General features: G+C 38.6%; 2 protein-coding genes across 2 annotated transcripts; both read left to right on the forward strand.

Annotated features, from left to right (window-relative positions):
- The first annotated feature begins 2,645 nt into the window (after window positions 1-2,645).
- On the forward strand, window positions 2,646-7,356 carry apoda.1 (apolipoprotein Da, duplicate 1). The gene is made up of 6 exons (XM_046408801.1): window positions 2,646-2,795; window positions 5,571-5,705; window positions 5,924-6,062; window positions 6,589-6,710; window positions 6,822-6,907; window positions 7,040-7,356. The coding sequence occupies exons 3-6, from the start codon at window positions 5,946-5,948 to the stop codon at window positions 7,273-7,275; spliced, it is 561 nt and encodes a 186-aa protein (XP_046264757.1). The 5' UTR covers window positions 2,646-2,795; window positions 5,571-5,705; window positions 5,924-5,945; the 3' UTR covers window positions 7,276-7,356.
- A 917-nt stretch (window positions 7,357-8,273) lies between these two features.
- On the forward strand, window positions 8,274-12,986 carry LOC124069878 (COP9 signalosome complex subunit 9). The gene is made up of 3 exons (XM_046409374.1): window positions 8,274-8,507; window positions 9,200-9,272; window positions 12,319-12,986. Exons 1-3 carry the CDS (start codon window positions 8,412-8,414, stop codon window positions 12,354-12,356), a joined length of 207 nt encoding a protein of 68 aa, XP_046265330.1. The 5' UTR covers window positions 8,274-8,411; the 3' UTR covers window positions 12,357-12,986.
- The last annotated feature ends 9,179 nt before the right edge of the window (window positions 12,987-22,165 follow it).

Consider the following 22,165-nt stretch of genomic DNA (forward strand, 5'->3'; position numbering starts at 1 on the left):
GCAACACTGTTCAAACAGTGAACGTGAGACTTGTGTAACGCTTTATCTTATATAACTAAATATCTATATAATATATACAATATCCAAAAATATAAAAATATCCAATTTTATGAGTGCTCCAATAAACAGTAGACCAGTATCAAGGCAAAGAGATCAATATTTAATTATTACAGAAATTATTATGTGCGTATTCACTCACTTTTTGCAGAAACTGTCTGTACAGTAAACATAAAGCTCCAGTTATTTACAAGACAAACACGAGTGGAATCAATCACTCTTTAAGTGTCTGCAGGAAAGCGTAGGAAAGCATACTGCTGAGCTACTTTTAATGGAAGAATATTTTTCTGTGGGATTACAGAGGACGTGACATCCATATTGAAAAGGATAAAAGGTTCAGCTCCGTCACTGGCTGCTGTTTTCAAAGAACCAGATTCCTGATGGAAGGATTTTATTTAATTTTTTTTTTTAATTTTTCAAGTTTTCTAAAGCACACACAGGTGTAAAAAAAAAAATAGATTAATTGGGCACAGGTGCATCTGGTTTTCCTGATGAACACCTCTCTTTCTCTCTCTGCCTATGGATTCACTTTTAATCCCTGCCCTCCTTTAACAGAGAGCTTAGTAACCACTTGTGCTGGAAATGGGTTGAAGATGAAGCAGTCTTTGGTGGTTTAGATGCAGAAAACATAATCAGGCAAAGAGTCGCAGAACACAAAATGCTCATTAAAAATACTCAGCATTTGGATATGATTCTAAGCAGCAGAAATAAGGTCAGAGCTGCAGTATGTTGTGCAACACAACGTCTTCAGTTGTTTAATTTGTTAATTAGATTACTTTCAGTATATGACATGCATACTCAGTGGAATTCTTGGTCAGGTAATATATTAACGAAGGTTGAAGACTGTTGCCTCACTGTATAATCCAAGTGTGTTTTCATGAGAGAGTTTCACAGCAGAAATCATATTTCAGGAGAAGTGCAATAGAACTGGATGAATGGAAAGTCAGAAAAAGTCACTGAGTGATTGTTTTGTTCCATGCAGTTTCTACTCATGAGAAATGACCTCAGACTCCAATTTCTGAAACTTTCTGAGGGAGGTTTTAACCAAAAACATGAATATCAAGGCGACAGGATTTTTTTATCTTTGTTAAAGAATAACCACATACTTATTATTTTAACTGAACATTCACATGGAGTCAGAGTGGCCATAGCTTGTATAATGTATATTTCTACATGTCACACTCCATAGAATGAGTATTTAATATTTTAAAGAACAAAAGAATATTTCAACTTAAAACTTATTTATCTTTCTATGTCATTTATGAAATTTGTCTTTTCTATGGATCATGCGTCTGCTCAGGAAGTGGATGTGCATGTGGTCGATTTTTCAGTCTAATTATCAGCAGGTGTTTAGCTTCCAATTAGCTGGGTTTTTATACGACCAAATAACAAATCTGCGGTTTGTGCAATGATCAAAAGGCTGAAAAAAAGGCATCTGTTTGACCTCTGATCTTTTTCGCACATTTTTCCACATTATGGTGCGCAAAGCAAAGTCAAGAAGAAGGCCTTGAAGGGAGTTGGTTGTTTCTGTGGATTTTTGGCAGCATTCAAGAAGATTTCAGAAATAGTTTTCCTGAGCAGATACTAACCAAACATTCTTCATAATAAAAAAGAAAACATGCAAATGATTGTTATATTTTTGGGGGCCCTGGGAGTTTCAGACCATGAACTGTTTTAGCCCAATTGGGGGACCTTTTTTGCATGTTGCAACCTGACTTTTGTTTCTTGTCATCTTTCTACTGTTGGCCTAAAACGATAGTAGCAACATATTGTGTATCTTTAATTTGCCGTCACATAAAACAGAGGAGCTTATTGAAAGTTATTGTAGGAAGAAGACACCAACGACAACTGCGCAGTATGAATCGATCCAGTGCAATTAAAATACCAACAAATTAAATCCGTGGAAAGCTTTTAACATCAAGTTGTTGCTTTGATCGTCGGCTTGTATTCTGCGGTTTGTGGTTTTGTTGGATTCATCTGCATTACGCTGAAAAGCATTTCTGAAAGTACAACCACTCCTCCACACTATTTGGTAAATCAGATTTTAACTTTTTTTCTTTTATAATTAAATTGGTTTAAGCCCTTCTCTAACTTCTTTGTAACTTGCTTGTAACATTTAATTAAAGTACTCAGAACAATCCTTTTGACAAAAAATAAAGTCACACCAAATCTGTGAAAAGCTGTCAGTTTTAATTCAGGCTGCTGAGGAACCACAGAGCTCACAACAACAGATGGTCTTGGGAACTTTGTTGTGCCTCAGCAGCAGGAAATATTCTCAAACACTGTGTGTGTGTGTGTGTGTGTGTGTGTGTGTGTGTGTGTGTGTGTGTGTACACAGGTGCCGGGAGCCCCAACTTGACCTCATGTGTAGTGGCATGTGAGCTGTCATGTATGTTCATGTTCCTGTCACACATCCTTTATCTCACAAACATACATTTAAAAATCTTCTCTCACACACCTTTCACATGGCAGGAAAAACAACTTCACAACACCTGGCTCCTGCAGCTGAACGCCTAAATTAGTAACACGATCAGTTACACCTGTGTTTGGCAGGTCTGACACCAGGAGGGCCCCATTAGCTTTCACGCACATACATATAAGAATTTTAATATATCAGATGACTACATGTAATGTGAAAGGGAGTGACCTACTGAGAATTATCACCTCATTCCCTCAGCTCCACGGTGTTTCAGTGTCTTTCAGCTCATCATTCTGGTTGTCCAACCTACAACTCAATGGTAAAAATTACTGTTTCACCACTTTCATCAACCCCATTTCCATCTGGCTTCGTAGCAGCTCAAGAGCCAGATATTTTCTGTAGTATTTGATACTGAATCCAGAGCTCAAAGCAGAGTGAATATTTGACTCATATACATTAGATGCACACAAACAGACCTGCATGTACATGTTGTTCTGCATATGCTGGATATGTATGTGAGAAATTTTTGCAAGTCATATGATAAGTCACAGTTGTGGTTACAGCTTGTCAAATAGCCAAAAACACTCATCCATGTTTTCCTGAGGTGTAATGAGCGAGGCTGCTGGTGCCATCACAAGCTGCCGTGGGTCTGTGCACCGTCATATCGGGGAGGTGGGGTGTGTCCACAGAGAAATGTATGGGAGGAGGTTGTCCCTGAGAGCTTTATTGGCAGGTTAACAGTGGACGACATGAGCAGCGGTGGCTGAGAAGGCAGAGAAAAGAGCGCCATCTACAGAGAGATCACAGCACTGTGTACACTGTTGACTACACTAGATTCAAGGATTCAAGGAACTTTATTGTCATACCAGCTCACATTCACATGTTTATGGTACGAAATTAGGACTCAGGTCCCGGGGGAGCAATAAGTAGACTATAAAAATATAAAAGTATGAGGTAAAAAGTTGAATAAAATAGAAATATAAGCTAAATAAAAATAGAATATAAAAAGAATATAAAACTAAACATTTAAATAAGCTAAACATTTACATAAAGAAGCCGGTTTTAGCATATAGGTTTTAGCACTAATGACTGAATGTGAAACAAAACACACACACACACAAAAAGATGACTGCTGAAATCTGCTGCATGTGATCAAAACAAGTATGGGCCAAATTTCTTCTGAAATGTTCCAGACTAACAGCCTCTGCTTCTTTAATATTCATTTCCCTTTTCATATTTTTCTGAGCAAATTGCGGTGTCGTTGGCTCTTTCCTTGATCTTATACTGACCAGTCAGCCTCATTGCCTCCATCTGAGGACGAACTCGGTGACTTTGCTTTAACCAGGCTTTGATGTATCCGGGTGCAGCTAACAAGTCGTTCCTCTCTGAAGTGTATTAGCTTGAAACTGAACCTTTTGATCTTTCTTTTCTTTAATTTAACCTTGTACGTAGCCATGGGGCTTTGTCCGAAATCAGGCAGGATTTAATGGCATTTGCATTTAATTGGCTGTGTTTGGTTTAAACTGTTTTGAGTGTTAAACAGCTGTGGTTTGCTGCACGAGAACATTTCAGATGTTTCAATGTCATGCTATAGACTAAGATGCTGATGAAATTTATAGATGCGTATGAGTCAGTCTTTTGGGTTTACACGTATGTTTCTTCAGGTTTTCATACATACAGAAACACAGCCACATTTTCAAATAGCTGATCATGTCTGTTTGAATTAAATGATTAGGCTTGCACATGTTCAGCACTTCTTTAAGAACTCTGGATATGTAATCAGTCATTTCAACAAATATCAGGAGAAAAACAAGCCCTACAATAAGCAGGAGTGTGATATTTCCAAGCCTATTCTTTATTTTCTTTTCTTTTAAATCTGCCTCCTGCTCAGACTACTCACCACAAAATTGCTTGTGTTTATTGAACATCAAAAGCATAAAAATTACCCACTTTGCACACATGTCCAACTTTTACACATTTCAATTCAAAGGATAAAAAAAAAACAACAACAATCCAAACATGCCACTAAATAATCACCACTTGCTAAACATTTGTATGAAAATCATGCTCTTGAGACTGCAGCCTGTTCCGAGTGGACTTGGCCCGAGTCCTCTGTTTCCAGCAGATTTGTCAGCATGAGGACTGACAGCATGGGAGTCATCAGTCAGACTGGCTGAAAACCAAGAAAACAGAAACGAGGGGCTTTGCTGACAGTGTGCTGATAAAAAAATGTCAGACAAGGTTTGAAACATGTGGAAGAGGTACACTTCGTACTTTAAATAGATAAAGGCAGACTCCGAGAGCAGTTCCTTCTTTCTCAGGTGTGCCCTGATCGCACACATTCACATTTTTGAGCTGGACAGGATGGTCTGATCTGCAGACCACTGAGCAGCTCACCAAAAAATGAATGTCTGCACCAAACTGTGTGCACATGGATTATAAAAACTGAATTTCCCTGAGGGGCTTAATAAAGTGTGCCTCCTTCTGATCCATCCGATGGTTGTCGACACATTTCACTCTGAACTGTCAACCAGATTGTGGCGATAGATGGACAAGTCAGAGGATCACAATAGTTTTTACATTTCATCCTGTGGGGGAACATGAATGTCAAATTTCATGGGAATCAATCCAATAGATGCTGAGACATTTCACCTCACACAAATGTTAACCCTGTGGAGGCGCAACATGAAACATCAGGGGATGAGCCAAAGCCAGCAAGATTCTTTGTCTGCGCATTATGAATATCTGACCCATCTCCAGAGCCATTTTGGTAGCATGGCTATAAAGGCTGAAGTGAATGTGACAAAACCGAATTAGGTCAAATCTAATTAATGTTGTCCATCTCTTTGTGTAACCAGGACTACGTGGGACAATTTCTTTCAAATAACATAAAAAAATAACATTTATTTGCAACATTGTGTGTAAAGACATTTTGCATTAAGGAAATCCTCACATGCACAAAAAATAAAATAAAAAAATCCACATTCCTGCCCACCTAAGGCAGGAGAACATCCAGACTGTTTTCTAACATTTCTGCTGGTATGTCCCCCATGACTCCACTTTACTAATAGTTTACTTCATGTCTGAAATAAAGCTTGCTCTACACAAAGACACCCATTGATGACGCAGAGTCGCAGTGCTGCAAAATCTCACAGACAGCAACGTCCAATTCAAATACCAGGATTTGTCCAACGGAGAGAACAAACATCTGAGCCACCAGGCCACAGAAGTAAGTAAATATGTTTCGTAATGTATGAGGAAAAATCCTATCCATTAGCTTCAATTAATGTAATTTCTTGTGTTTAAAGAAATTGTTCTTCTGGTTCTTTTTTGTCAGATTTCTGTTACTTGTTGCTGTATCTACACATAGTGCAGATTTAATGGTTCCAGCCTGTAGCCTGTCAGTCAGTGACTCATTTTTATATTCTGACTGACAAACGTTTGCAGGTAACAAAGGCCCATCACTACCATGAAGTTATCTTTTGTTCTGGTTTTTGCATTCACCCTTCCATTCATCGGGGCTCAGGTGCCCCACTGGGGACCCTGTCCCGAGCCCTCCGTTCAATCAGCCTTCAGTCTTAAGCAGGTACCCGCTTTTTTGCTAATAATATGATGAATAAACTGGGAGACCAGATCAGATGGTCGTGTGCGGGGGACAGGATTTGTTGGGATGAAAAGTAGCTGGTCATCATTCTGATAAATGCTCCAAAAACGTACAATTAATTGTAAAATATTTGATTTGATTTTTAATCTTGTTAAGGAATGAACCAAAAGGGACAAAACAAAACTTGTCTAACACACTTTAATGTAACACACCAGTAATGTTTTACTGGTGTAGTTGGAGGTGGAGCTAATTTATAGTATTTTGCATACCAGTTTGTAGTTTAATAATATGTACATTATTTCAGTTGCATTAAATGAAAATACTCAAGTGAAGTCAAAATTTTTCCGAATCAAATGTGCTCAGTTTCCTTCCCCCATTAGTAAATAATACATTTGAAAGGACACCTGCTGTAGATTTTACTGAGTCCCTTTAGTATGTAGATTTATTCATATGCTCTACTGCCAGTGGTCTGAATTGTCTTTGAACTCGTGTGCTTTTGCCCTCACAGTTCATGGGGAGATGGTTTGAAATTGCCAAACTGCCGGCCCAGTTTGAGAAGGGACGGTGCATCGAAACCAATTTCACTATGAGGACAGACAACTCCATTCGAGTGGTCAGCTCCGAAATACTGTGAGTCCTATATGCAATTTCTTTGTGCAAATGTGGAGTCAGGAGGTAATATTTGCATGGTTTGTGTTTCCTATAATTCAACATGAACTTTACCTGCCTGGAATAAAACAGAAAAGGTGAGCTGAGGAAAATCGAAGGGACTGGAGTCATAGAGGATCTGAAGAATCCCGCCAAGCTGGGAATAAGTTATTCCTACGGTGAGTGAGACATCTGATGCATTTGATGGGAATGATTACCACTATTGTGTGTTGTTGTGTTTATTTTCTTTCCATGTCAGATCAGAAGAAAACATTCTAGGTGATTTTGAACATGTTTGTGCTCCCTGACAGTCCTGCCCTACTCCCCTTACTGGATCCTGTCCACCGACTACGTGAACACGGCCCTGGTCTATTCCTGCACGGACGTCCTGAGGCTCTTCCACGTTGACTTCGCCTGGATCCTGGGCCGAACACGAACCCTGCCGGACTCCACTGTGGAGAAAGCAAAGGAGATCTTTGCCAACAACAACATCGACGTGAGCAGGATGATTGCCAGCAGGCAGCAAGGCTGCGACAAAATTCTCTGAGCACCAACAGAAATTCACCACCTGATGGTCCTATTACCAACAGGAGGGAAAACTGAAAAATGTTTGACTAATATTTTATGGTGGTTGGTTAGACTCAAACGTTTGTAGCCATGTGTATCAGAGTTTTCTTGCCTTTTTGAGTCAATGAAAATGTTTTCAGCAAAGAATAACTGTATGCCTAAATTCATTATAGTAAGTAGTTGATAGTGATGAGTTTCAAGAACACCATTTTAAGTGAATGCTAAGTCATAGTCTAACCACCATGTTATTTAACACAACATCACTGAGTTCAGCTGAGAGTAATGTTCTGCACAGCCATTTAAGCTGTTCATTTAATCAGAATGAACAATGTTTGCTGTTTCCTTTGCATTGTAAAACAGAAGAATCCTGCTGAAATCAAATTACATTAAGTAAATTTGATATTTAGAACACAAACCGAAGACATAAAGCATTGAATTAGGGTCAATAAAAGTCAATAAAATTTACGTGATCTTTGATTCTGTAGCTGCATCTTTTTAATTTTAACATACTGTATGAACATCAGTGTGTATTTCAGAATTGACCTTGAGATGCAAAAAAAGTAATTTGGAAAGACCCCTATGAAAGGTGTTTACTTCACCTGTAAAACAATTTACCAAATTACTAATTAATGCATTCAGACACTATGGTGTTTACAGCTTGATATCAGGCAAACATATGGTAGCCAATGTGGTGTTGCCCTGAAGTCACAATAGCCACAATGTAGTGATATAATGTATGGAACTATGGAGTGGAAAGAACAAGCTTTGCATGAAAGGTCCTAAGTATATAAATTGTAAACTTTACAACATCTGTTCAATTTTTTTCTGGAAGCAAAAATGAAAATACTTAAAAACTGGCTACTTCTTGACTGGTCAAATATTAAAACGTTTGTGTTTTATATGAATGGTGACACTTTCTCATACACGAAAGCTTAACTCAAAACACAGGCATACAAACTTGCCGCGGAACCTTTGTGTCTTGGTTTGACTTTCACGACGGATTTATTTTCAGCCGGCACCGCGTTAGCTTGGCTGTGTAGCTCATGGTGTCGCAGCATCTCTACTCAAGTCTTTGACGGTAAACTGACAATACGAGCTCGTGGTTTTTGTATATCCATGCCGCTAAAAGATCAGTCAAACTCGACCGCTATGAAACCAGCAGTGGATGAGATGTTTCCCGAAGGAGCTGGACCCTACGTTGATCTGGATGAGGTTTGTTAGCTAACTAACTAGCTGCTCGTTACGTACATAAACCGTTAACTGACGCTAGTTAGTTAGCTATAAAAGTTAGCTTCGTTATTATCGCCTTTACGGCTGAATACTTTCATAGTGAATGTCTAACGTTAACTACTACGAGTCTCGATTGTTAATGTTAACGAATCGTTTACCACTGCATGTTATTGTAACGTTTGTTTCTTCTCTCCAGAGACCGTTAACTTGTCCTAGCTGATAACGTTGGCGTTTGTTTGGGCTTCTTGTAAGAGTATCTAAGTAAGCTAGGTACATACTGTTGCTACTGTTTGCACGGAATGATGTTAACCAATCCAAACAATATATGGTATGTGGTCATGTTTAGTATAATATTTAGAACAAAGGACTAATCTAAAAAAAATGCAAGTATTCAAGTAGGTTGGGATGAAAACTAAAATGCAGCAGCTTGAAACCTGAAAAGCAGTGATTCACAAATAAGCTGTAGCATTTTCTAGTTTGTGGGCCATCGCGTAAGAGTGCAAAATATACTGTCTTTTCAGATATATGTTGCCCATGATCACATTTAATGACAACGGCAAAGCAGACTGTTGGTAACAGGCTGGTTTTCTGAATAGCTGCCCAGCAAATAAACTGCTGACTGACTGTCTTGGTTTAAATTTGCGCCTCTGAACTGCATGTTTGTTCTCTGGCAGGCTGGGGGAAGCACAGGACTGCTGATGGACCTGGCTGCCAATGAAAAGGCGGTTCATTCAGACTTCTTCAATGGTAAAGATTTGTTCATATACATTCAACTTGCCATGGCTTAGGTTTGCACCTGACAGACTGAGATTCTCAACGGCAAAACTATTTGAAGCCCTCATGAAATACTGAGGTAATACTGATTCACGGTAATTGAGCACTGAGTTTCTCCATCTGCAGATGTGGTACATACCACCAGCCTTACCGATACAGCACTCTGTTGAAAAGAAAATATACTCTTTTTAAGAAACACACACACACACACATATATATATATATATGTGTGTGTTGTCAAATGATTAGTAAGGATGATGGTGCCATTGGAAAGTAGTATTGCTGTGTGGAATTGTCCTTTTTCTGCAAAATTAGCACTTCCAAACTGTGCACTGTTGCTTGCCAGATTGTACAGGATGGACTCTTACACTTTCATTCGGGCTGAAATTTTTCTCAGATAATGCATATCTTGAAGCATTTGATAGGATGAACATAACAAACACACAAACCCTCAAATATACATAAAAGACCACAGAGACTAGCTTATTGGATAATACCTTTTATGGCTTAGAGGATTTTACAAATAGATGTGTCAATGCAAATTAATTTTGCCATTGTGGTATTCTGAAGTGTGGTGAGGAGGAGTCAGTCATCTTCAAACTGAAAGTCAGTCAGGGCACATTGAATCTATTAGCACATTATGTTTGTTCACCTCAAGGCGTCAGAGGAGCGCTGTTGGTTCCACAGCAGGAAATCTCTTTACAGGCCCCCAAAACATTCCTTGTACGTCCGCCCCCTTTTACAAACTGCGTTTTATAATGTAGTGTGATCTCTGTCCTGAGGCACAGCTACATCAAACGGCCAGGACTTCTTGCCATATGCAGCACAGATTCCATGTAGCCTTCTCAGCAGGAACTCTCTGGATGTGCTTTGTATGAGGCTCATTTAAGGTGGCAGGCTTTGTTCCCTTCCGATAGGGATGTGTACCACTTAACTGTCTTTAGGCTTATTGAATGCAGCTCCCAATCCAGTGGCCTACATTTTTTAAAGGGATTTTAAATGTGCATTCATTTAAACAATCAGTGGCACATTGGCTCAGTTCTTTCACAGTCACAAAAGTAAAGCTGTGCTAATTTGTGTGATTTCACAGTGCTCAAGAATATTCAGACTGCAGCACATCTGTGGAAAAATAACTTCAGTGTGTCATGATTGTTTAGGTTTAGTCCTAAGGGTTATTTCAAAGTCACCTTACAAGGCTTTTAAGTATTAATCTCTTTGGAAGTATTTGTGCAGTATCAGATGAAAGCATGTTTGAAATGCAGTATGAACACGAAAGGCTTGCATTCTTTAAACCCTGTCAGTTTCCCTGCCTGACATATCGTATAGTTAAAGCTGTTTTTGCAGTCATGCTAATGTTTGTTCATTAGTCTTTTTTAGTTAACCAAGTGAACTGGACATCTGAAGATTTTAGAGCAAATATGGGCTGACAGTGTGCAGAAAACTTAGTAACTGATACGTTATATCTTCTGGTGCTATGGTCCATTTAAGGGAAATATTGATGCTATAATGCACTTTGGGAAATACTTTTTCCTGTTCAGACATGACAATGTGGTCACGAACTGTTTGAGCAATGAATTTAAGGCACCAATGTATATGATCTAGAGGGATTTAGGGTAGAAACAGCATAAATATTGGTGTTAGATGAGATGATCAACAATTACATTTAAGTATCCACATATTTTTGGATATATGACAGTTACAACATAACAGAAGGAATTTTGTCACCTGAGAATACCTTACATAGTAGGTAATGCGTTTTGTTTTTTGTGAAGGCTTTAATTAGAGCCCAAATGTTGTTTTTCTGTCTTGTGCTGTCTGATTTCTATGTTCTGTCTGTTTGATGACACCTTTTGAAACAGCAGTCTGTGTACACGGAGGAATTGTGGATAACAAACTGCAGAGAACAAATTCTTGTGTGCAGTTTGCACACAATGAACTGTGTGTAAACTGAATGCAGAGTGTACTGTAGTAAGCAAACTTTATTTTTTAACAGAACGGGAACATGGGCATTTTCGGCTCTTACTTCCTCAGTGTGTATGTGTGTGTGTTTGGCATTTATTTGGCTAACTGACTGACTATTTAAGAAATGTTCCCTAAAAAATGCCAAAGATTGTCTATTTTAAACTTGTCAGTCGTGAATGTTGCCTGCTTGTGATTGTAAATCTGGCCAAACAATACAAGACATTTGAAGGGATCATTGCAGGCTTTAGGATTTTTTTTCTGCATCTTCTGACATTTCAAGATCAAATAATCAATTGAAAGAAAAGGGCAGATTAATTGATAATGAAAATCATCACTTGCAGTCCCCAGTTTTCATTTTTGAAGGATAACACCCAACTGCAACTAATGATTATTTGCAACAATTAAAGTGCAGATTATTTCTCCATCAGATGATTTATTGTTGTGCCTAAAAAAATATCAGAAAACAGTGAAAATTGCTGGCAATCTCTCACAGCTCAAGGTAGAAAAATGACTAAAACAATAAATCCAATATAATAAGAGTCATATCTGAAAGGACAGTGTCAATGAAAAGAGCAGTACTTGCCATAAACATGAAGTGCAAACTTCTACACATCCAAGTACATTACACTGTACACTCGTACATGTACCCACTCACATGGCTGTAGATGCAAACTGAATTGTTTTAATGTTCTATAAAAAGAAAAAATGAAAGCTTATTTTTCTTTAAGCTGGGTCTTAGTAAGCGTAAAATGTCAGCTACTTGCAGAAGGCGAGGATGTGGCAGATATTCCCATGCGTGTTCGTACAGTTCTCCTGGTGACCTCTGACCTCACAAACTGTCAGGCCTACAGGAAAGGCACTCAGCAGACACCTCAGCGAGTGCCTTCCCAGATCTTTTTACTTTTATCACCCTGCACCTCTCTAACCCTCCAGCCTGTAATGCTGCTTTATGAGAAAATGCCTGGCTGGCAGAACATTTGAAACTCAGCCAGTGTTTCATTGTCCCGATGTTACGTAACTTTAGTATAATAATTATGTTTGTGCTTTCCTTCCACAGATTTTGAGGATCTGTTTGATGATGATGATATCCAGTGACGGAGACCATTGTGACCATTGTGTCTCCAGTCATGATGGATGATATTCACCTCACCTTTGTTTTTTCCTCCCTCAACATTTTTTTTTCTTTTTTGGTGGAAGCAAACCGACCATTTACTGTCTAATGACATACAATTTCCTTTCATAGTTGTCCTAGTTTCAGGCTTTTTAAAACATCCTTAAAAAAGTCGTCACCGGCTCCAGATGTTGTGAAATTCTTAAGATCCCAAGGATTCCTTCATATGCAGTATGTTAAAATTATGAGCTTGCATTGTGCTCATGTCTTCATCTGCTTCTAAACTGGATTGCAGGTTTCAGTGTGCCGGAGAACACCTGTTAGGAGCATAATTATACATATGATGGACAGAGGCTCCATATGCTGTCGCCCTTAAACAAACTACAGATGGCATATGATAAATGATGGTCTGCTAAAATGGTTTAAATTATTTGTACGATGATGTGTGATAGTCACATATGTTCTGTATGTTTTTATACCTGTAGTGTGTCATGTTATGTCATGAATTTGTACATATGTGTACAGTAGTTATGCATCCCTAGTTGTATTTTTGTGATGGATTCAACATGTGACACTGGTTAAAAAATGAATAAAGAGTTTTTTGTATTTATGAAGCAATTTGTGTCTGTGATTATGAGAAGATCTCCTTATTCACTTTTTAATAATCATGTTTTATTTGTAGAGCACTTTTTTGGGTACTTGTAAATATGACATTTATTTATGAAGACCAACAATATCTTAATATGAAATATTTGGGTTATTTTATTTGTATATTTATTTCGGCATGTTCACGTCTTATCCTGGCGTCACTAACCTGGACCTCAAGATGTTACTTGTGGATAGAATATGTATGTATATGTAGGATATATCCAGGTTCAAAACTGGGATACTAGTGTGCATGTAGTCAATGATTTCGAGCAAATTCCAATAACAGAAAGAAACTAAATTAGTTGTAAATGTTTGTTTTTTCTAATTTGTTAGACTGAGCAAAAGGTTATACTTTATATGTTAAAAAAATATTATTAAATAAATTATTTCACTATTCTTCCAGAGCTTTGGATTGTATCTCATGATCTGCATCAGCAGACTGAGTCTGAGTTGTAGCTATTCAAATGTCTGTTTTCCTGAGCAGTTAATTAACTGCTAAAAAACTGACCCAAAAGTTATTTTTCTTGTGGTCAGAAATGAAAATTTCAACATCTATGGATAAATACTGCTCAACTGTCAGCAAACGAACTGAGAATTATTTTGATATTATTCAATTATTACATTTTTAAATAAAAATACCAAACACTCTTTTGCTGCCTGTCTGACCAGAAACAAATATCCTCAGATTGTTGGCTGGACAAAGAAAGACTTCTGAAGACATAATCCTGGACTTTAAGAAATTCTAACATGTATTTTTCACCATAGCCAAGTCTTCAAAGTTCAGGGTGTATTGCCGTGTATTTCAGGAGGTGCACAACGTAAAAGATAGAAGATCAGCCATAGTCGGAATGAGTGAGATCAACTGCAATAACCAGTGCAGCCAGTCAACAAAATAAGACGTGGTAACTTTTGGAAGAAGAGTTTTATCAACAAAAACCTTTAATACAAAAGAGACAGGACAGTTATTGCAATAAAATGTTGTGAGTGCTTTGGGTATCTGCCGCTATCATCCCATGGGTAAACACACAGTCTGCTGTGAGTCTGTAGATTACATCACCACAGTCAAACTATGCCTGCTTCAAAAATGTGTACAGAGCATGTGACAGACCAGCCACTGCAACATATAACGTTTTTTTATTCTCAGTTTGTCATTTAGGAATGTAGATTTTATCAGTTTCAAAACTAAATTGTTTACTGTATAATGAAGGGCTCTCTCAGTATTACCACCAGTGAAAATGCTGATCTGGAGGTCAATAATATTTCCAACTTTTTAAAACAGAATATTGGGGTTTTATTGCTATTAGGCACAAGTTGGAGACTGATAAGAGGCTTCTGAAAGGCTTAAAAATGCAAACTGCAGGTTTTTAACAGCTTGCTGTACTGACTCAGCAAAATACAGAATTGTGCTGTCAGCAAAGAAATTTCCAACAGTTGTGTACAAGACAGTGGTATTAATTATTCTCAAAAAGCGGCGGTACATACAGGGTGCTATCTGATTGGGATTTACAAAATGAACCACAGAAAAATACAGTTTTTGTAAATACTACTGTACTTGAGATTTTAGTTTTTGTTTATCCTATTTATATACTCTGCACTTTTCTCCTTTCTTGGTCGGGAATACTGCATGTGCAATTGTCTGTAGAAACAAGAATTTCCCTCCAGGGATTAATAAAGGAATTCTGATTCTGATTCTGATCAAGGATTTGGGCCAATTAACAAGACTGTAATAGCAGAAAATTATCAATTTTATTAAAAAATTATTTAGAAAGTCAAGCCTGTCCAGACATAGCACAACACATCTTTCAATTGGTAAAGGAACAGAAATAAACTTTCTGCAGAATGAAGTGCTAATTGTAGAACAATTTAAGCAGATTATTTAGACCTAAATTCTGGTTGCACGGGATAATGTAGAGATTAGACAACATTACTTTGTAATTTATATTACATTATCCTATCCTATTATCCTATCATATCCTAAACCTGGAACAAAGCAGTGCACAGTGCAAAGCGAGCATCATTGCTAGTTTGTGGTCACACCCAGCAGCAAAGTTATGCCCATCTGGGCGGCAGTGGACTTGCTGTTCATATAGTAGATGATGCAGCTACATTCATCGACTACCTCACCAACAGGCCACAGTATGTGAGACTGCGTAACTGTGGGTCTGAGGTGGTGGTCTGCAGCACGGAGGCCCCAGCCCCCAGCTCTCACCTTTCCCCTTCACCCTTTACACTTCAGACTTCACCTACAACACCAGCAGATGACACCTCCAGAAGCTCTCCAACGACTCAGCCATTGATGGCTGTGCGTCTGAGGGGAATGAGGCGGAGCCAGCCATTGTGGACTTTGTGGACTGAACTTCCAGGACTCGGACGTTGAGACGATGGACAGTTTTAAGTATCTGGGTGTTTACCTCAACAATAAATTGGGCTGGTCACATAACACTGATGCCCGGTACAAGAAGGGCCAAAGGCGAAAGTGAATTTCCCCACTGTGGGATCAATAAAGTTCATCTTATCTTATCTTATCTTACATAGGCTCACAACATGCTTACATTCTGCTTGTTACACAATAGTTATGTGTGGATTGGCTCTGACATCATCTGAATCATATTAATATTTAAGCAGTAAAATTAAGAGCTATAGCTGTAAACATGACCGGATGGAGGAAACTCTCCAGAGGAAAGATGATTAAAGTTTTACAGTCTGAAATAAATGTTTTTTTTCAGTCATGTGGAGCTCAGGATTTATCAGGAGGACAACTGCTGTACTCAAAACAATGTGACTATAAATCTGGACTGGACAGAACATTCATTTACATTAGATCCTCACCAATCCACCTGTGTCAGGAGAGTCAAATAATGAAATTAAGCTGCCTTTCCTTGTGTGTAAATGTGCACAGTGTTTCACTTAATGGGGAGACGCACTTATCATTTCTGCTGCTGTGGGATCAGTGCATTAATATTTTTTGTGTTATTTCACACATCTGCATTACATCGGCCTGCATTAGTCGAAATGATCATTTCTATGACGTTAAACATAAAAAATTCACCAACAAAGAAATATTATCTGCTATTCTAAGAGTTCAGTCAAGATTTGTGAACATAAGCATTCACAGATCCAGCCTAATGCAAGTCTTTAGTCTATGATCGCATTCAAATATGATATTAGTCTATTGACAATGAATGGACAAATATGTTTTGGAACTGTATTTATGATACTGTCACAACATTTGGTCTTTATTTCTTACATTCAGTAAGTAAGTTATGTTAGGCTGTGCAAAATCATAGATTTTCTTCCTCCTGTCCTTGGCAACACAACTTTTAGCTAATAATAATCACGATCTGATTCTGATTTATGTGTATGTGCCGTGAAACTTAGGCCACAACTAAAGTGCTTACATGAAAGCATTTGACAGGCATCATCATTTTAACAAGGTCTGTATTTTTAATGAGCCTTTCTTTCACAAGTAGCATGAGACACTTTAAGGGTTCTCAGCCCAATTTTTTGTTAAATTGCCATGAATTTTCCATGCACAGAAAGAGACAGACATCTCTCCTGATGTCTGCTCTGCTTTAAGCTGAAGAAGACAACCATTTGTCTCCTTTTGTGACAGCCCCAGTTATTCTGAAATGTGTAAATTGCAGGGATCATCGCCAAGGCTGAGTCATCATCAGTCATGCAGGAGGGACACGCTCCCAGGGGACAAACTGAATGACTGTAGAGAACCAGCATTTAGATTCTGAGAGGAAAATGATGTTTGAGGCAGAATGATTTTCATTTAGTTTTGATTTTAATTTAATAAAAACAGCAAGAATCAAAATATGTAATTTTATTATAAGATGCTCTGCAATCCACGCTGTATACTACTTCAGTAATTCTGGGGAAAGTGACATGAACCTCAAGGGGTAGCCTAATCCTGCTGTTGCCAGGATGTACATGGTTAAACAAATGTGAAGTGCCTGAACTAATGAAAAAATAAATGCAGTAAAAGCACATAGTCAGCTGTAGAAATGACACAAACTAGTTTTGCAAATTTTGCTAACTAGTTTTCACTAGTTTGTCAGAGCAAGGGATCCACACAGTTTGTAAGGGTTGGTATAAACTGATGAAAATACAGTTTAATATGGTAGCTTAAATTAATAAGTGGTTGAAAAAGCAGACTAATGGATAAACTGTTGAAATAGTAAGTTACAAATGGTTGAAATAGACAGTTTATATTACTTCACAGACACATGGTTGAAATACCTTAGCTAAAAGTTTCTTTAAAATTGTTTTCAAATTTAACTAAAGGATGGATAAATGGTTGAAATATTTAATACTAGCTAGAAGATACTGATAAATGTTTGAAATAGCCTATTTAACTATATCCAGCTATTTTAAACCATTTATCAAACTTGACCAGACTGACATAAACACTAGCAACTGAGTTGTGTACAAATTACTGTCAGTATTCACTATTTTTATAGTAAATACTAATAAACCATCTTACCATCTAATTCAAAATCATTTAAAAAGAAAACATTTGGAACATGACAGCGTGGAGTCAATGAATGTTTTTTGTTTCCAAGGCTCTATGTTACACTGACAGAAGCTGGGGGCTGTACAGGCTACGTGGCACAGCAGGCATCAGCAATCTGTAGCAAACAAACAATGATGTTGGCATGCTGGTCCTAATGGCTCTGCATTTCCACAGCAGCAGCAGCAGCAGCAGCAGCAGCAGCTTCATTAGTAGCCCTCCATGTGACGCCTACCTCTCCTAATGATTCCAGGTTTATTGGTCTGGTCATCGAGAATGAAACATCTCCAATCTGAGTGAGCAAACAGCTTCTTGAGATTACAGAGACCCCCCCACCCACCCACCCAAAGGAAAAAAAAAAATCAGTAGCTGAGTGAAAGAGAAAAAAAAGAATTCAAAGAAAAAGAAAATGGCTGCAGACTTCTAACATTAGACACTGACACCAAATTTGGCAACACTTTCAAAAAGCTGGTGCAACTGCTGCTTCTGTGAAGCATTGCACCACTGAAATAAAAAGGGTCACGTTTCTGTCCTCCTGAACTGTACTGCCCACACATTTTTATCTTGATGCAACACAGTAGTCACATCAGAAATGATTTTTATTCTTTTCAGTCAGTTTCTACAAAGAGGCTGTTTTTAAAACACTGGAATAAAAGCAGGTTTGTTTGATTGATTTCTTTAGTTTCCTCCCAGTTGCAGAGGAACTTATTATTCACTGCTTGTTATTTACCACTAGATTCTGTTTTACGTGTGTTTTTTCCTTGCATATCATCAGGAAAGTAGCATGAACACCAGAACTATCTCCTGCTCTACGATTTCCACTGAAAGTTTTATGAGCACCACCTCTGCAGTAGCTGGAGGCGCTTCTTTATAAAACAGTCCTCCAGAGGCCTCAAGCTGGGTGGATTTAACATCTTACAGTTTTTAAATTCACACCTGCTGAGCCTTTTAAATTTCAAATCTCAAAAGCAGCTAGTGGCTTAGATACAGTGTCACCTCATATTTTGACCCCAAATTCCATAATCATGAGGGAAGAAGCTCGGTGCTAAGTGGCACTTTGTTAATGTTATTACACTGAAAGCAGTCGGGCTGCTCACCTCTTCTAATTACAGGACTCCTATTGGTTGGACGGACGGCAGTGCAGGAGCCAATCCTGGGGCGCCTACCAGCACGCCTGAGCCGTATGACATGCCTTTTTGTTTTTAATGATCGCGTGGGCTCCTTAAAAATGTTTCCCTGCTTGCCCATCCCGTACAGGGGACCAGAGAGGTAAAGGGTTTGGGCAGGTCAGACAGCCACACTGCAACAACTCCCCCCACGCCCCCTTCAAGAAGCTCGAACCAGAGAGCCGCTCCTGATCACAGGAGGCCAGAACTTCAGCACCTTTGCAGGTAAGATGTGACTTATGCATGCATGTGCTTAAATTTAGATATTTTTTTAGTTAACAGAGCCACAGCAACTGCCCGTGACTTTGCTGTCTTTAGATAAAAAGTGAGAAAGTCTTCAGACTTGTTCATTTGCATGAAACTGTAGAAGACAATCTCTCATATTGAGCACAGCAGCTATAATTCATCAGCCATCTGCACAGTAATGGAGAAGAACATTTCAAGCTTTTGGCTGTTTGATCATTCAGTTCAGTCGTTTTATTTGATATTCTAATATTCATAAGTAAAGCCTTTTTGTTTTCTCAGTAAGCCCTGAAAAGCTCTATTACAGCATGTCCCCAATCCTCTCTATTGTCTTGGCATCAGCCAGTAAAGTAAAAGATCTCTTTTTGTTCCAAGTCATTTTCATTTCCATACTCTCCACAAAAAACAAGACGCAGTCATCAATCCAAGTCTAGTTGCATTGTACTACAGTATAATACCAGATGTTCATATTGTGTTAACCATCCTCAAATGCAGCTCTGTTACAGCATTACTGATGAATATTGTTTCTGTCTTTTACCTCAGAAAGCACGTAAAACAGAAAATGGCGCGTGTTGGACGACCATTGCTTTCCCTGATCCACACAGGATTCCTCTTAGCTGTTGTTTTATTACCAGGTGAGACTTGATTTACAAATTTTGATTCTGACATAAAGTGCATCTATGACTTCATTTGACATTAGTCACAAACATTTGGTTGGCAGACAGTGAGAAATTTATCATAGCAGTAGATGTTTCTCTTCCACTTGGTTTTTGACGTGCAGATATGAAGTCATACTATTGACGGTACTGAGGTCTTTCGGGGACTTTGTGGTGTCTCAGGACTTGAGCTCACACTCTCCAGTTACATAAACTTGGAGGATTTTTTCTTTCTGAAATTATGTTTGAAATAAAAAAAAATGTTGCGTTTAGTGTTTCTCTGTGATATTAATATTTATTGCAATGAGACTTACTGAGCCCAAATCACTACTTGGGTTTGCTTGCAACCCCTCATCACAGTTTTAATTTCAAAAGTCCAAAGTGATGTTTCATTCCCACATTATTTTTTAAAAAGGGATTTTAGAGATTTCAGAGGATAAAAATTATCCAGTAGCCCATTTCTCTAAATAACATAAAACACTGGAAAAATGGCAGATAAAGAAACGCAATTTGGTGTAAAAGATATCACTTTTATTTTTTCTAGTCCATTTAATCATTTAATCATCTCACATTTTTTTCTCATAATACTTCAGCTTAATTAGGTTTTGAATACAGGACTTGTCATATAATATTTTTTCACCACAGTACAAATCTTGTCTATGGCCCTGGAAATATGAGCATCATCCTATGCCACAGACTTAGAGAGACACAACTACCTTCATCTCTAAAATCACATCACATGTTGGGGTGCAAGTTAGCCTGTAAATACTTAAACATTTTTGCCATAATCAGCTGACTTGGCAGTTTTCTTTTAGTTGTAAACTTCTGAAGAAAACCCCTGGTGGAGCAGAAGACACTCCACATGTGGAAACAGGGATGTACACAGACAGTCCCCTCCCTCCAACCTTCCCTTTTACAGTGTATTGGTAATTGGTTTGTGTGAGGGCCCACTCTTTGTAGTTTTACAGGTTAAGGAGGCCCCAAGTAGTTCCATCGGTCTGGTTCAAAGCCTAACTGAGTGCGCGTGGGGCTGGTTGGGGGTCTGGAGGAGGAGGGAGCGGTGTTTAATCGGCAGGATGCTGCCTTAGCCGGGGCGCCAGAGCCCCAGCACCTGCCGTGTTTCACACAGGGGCTTATTAGCAGCTCAGCATTTTCCCTGATGAGGGAAAGCTTAACATCTGGTCCTCGTCAGTCAGTGTCCCCGCTGCTGCTAATGTAGGTGCTGCTTGTGTTTTACAGAGTTTCTGGGGGCCGTTCCAGTGGAGCAGCACAAGGAGGAGGAAGGTGAGGAGCTGAGACGTGGCATGTGGGACACGTCAGCTTTCTAGTCACTGAGGTCAAAAATGAATTGGGGAATGGGCTTTAAACACATAAATCACAGGCGTTTATAAATCCAACCACATTCACACTAACACAACCTTACAGTCTGGTGAAATGTAATTTGGAGCTGCAGCAAAAGAAAAAATATTTAGCCGCAGTTATCACTGTTAATTATTCCATTTTTTATTAGGAAAATGTCTTACATGATACCAAAATGAATATTACTGAGTTACTGACATTTAATAGACCAAGTGATTATCTGATTAATCTGAAAATGTTCAGCAGATTAATTGATGGTGAACATAATTGTTAGTTGCAATCCTAACCCAGAAGTACCTCAACTTTAAAGTGTTTTTTTTTGTTGTTGTTGTTAGCAGTGTTCAGCATTGTGTTGTTCTTGTATTAGATTGCTTTATGTGATTTCTAAATAGTTCCTGGACAGATAAAAAATAAACAGGAGCAGCAATATGACATAGTCCATCTTATAAAATCAAATACCAAGGAGCATCTTGTACATCTTACCCACCAAAAAAGTGTTACAAACAGAAGGAAAACAACACAATCTTTGTGAAGATAAAAGCTGAACGCAAACAAGCTCGGCTCAATTATCTTTTACTATTTAAAGGAATATTTTGATATTTTAGGAAATAAGTTCCTTTCTTGCCGAGAGTGAAATGAAAAGATTAGTACAGCTCACGTGTATGCATGCCTAGTAGGTAGTTTGGTGAGGAAGGGGGGTGTCATTGTCCTTTTTACCAAGGAGACCGAATGCATCCCTGTTGTTAACCTGCCATCCCCTCCTCTCCACTAGAAGCAGAGAGAGTGCAGGGGCAGAGGGGCTGTTTATTTGAACACAACTGAATGACTCATTGATCCTTTATCAGAATGAGGGCTGTGCAAGTTAGACTCTATGGGCCCGACCTCGGCTCTGAAATGTCAGTGACCTTACTGTGCTGTGTATTGATCGACCCGCGGTGCTGTCTGGTTCTGAAGTGGCAGATGGATTTGTAACTTTTTCTCTCCTTTCTGCCGCTCTGTCAGTTTGTCTTGGGTCTAATAATATTCTGTAAATGAAATACTTTATGCAATCAATTCTGTACATGACTGCAGCTGATAGTGTCAGCGCAGTGAAGCCCTCAGACCACCTCTGTAACATGACTACACAGATAGTATTCTCTGTAAGTTTAGGATTAAGGACTTCTCCATGTTAAAAATTAGCAAATGTCCTACTCTGGATGCTAAAT

The sequence above is a fragment of the Scatophagus argus genome, chromosome 13 (assembly GCF_020382885.2).
Source record: "Scatophagus argus isolate fScaArg1 chromosome 13, fScaArg1.pri, whole genome shotgun sequence".
Taxonomy (NCBI): Eukaryota; Metazoa; Chordata; class Actinopteri; family Scatophagidae; genus Scatophagus; species Scatophagus argus.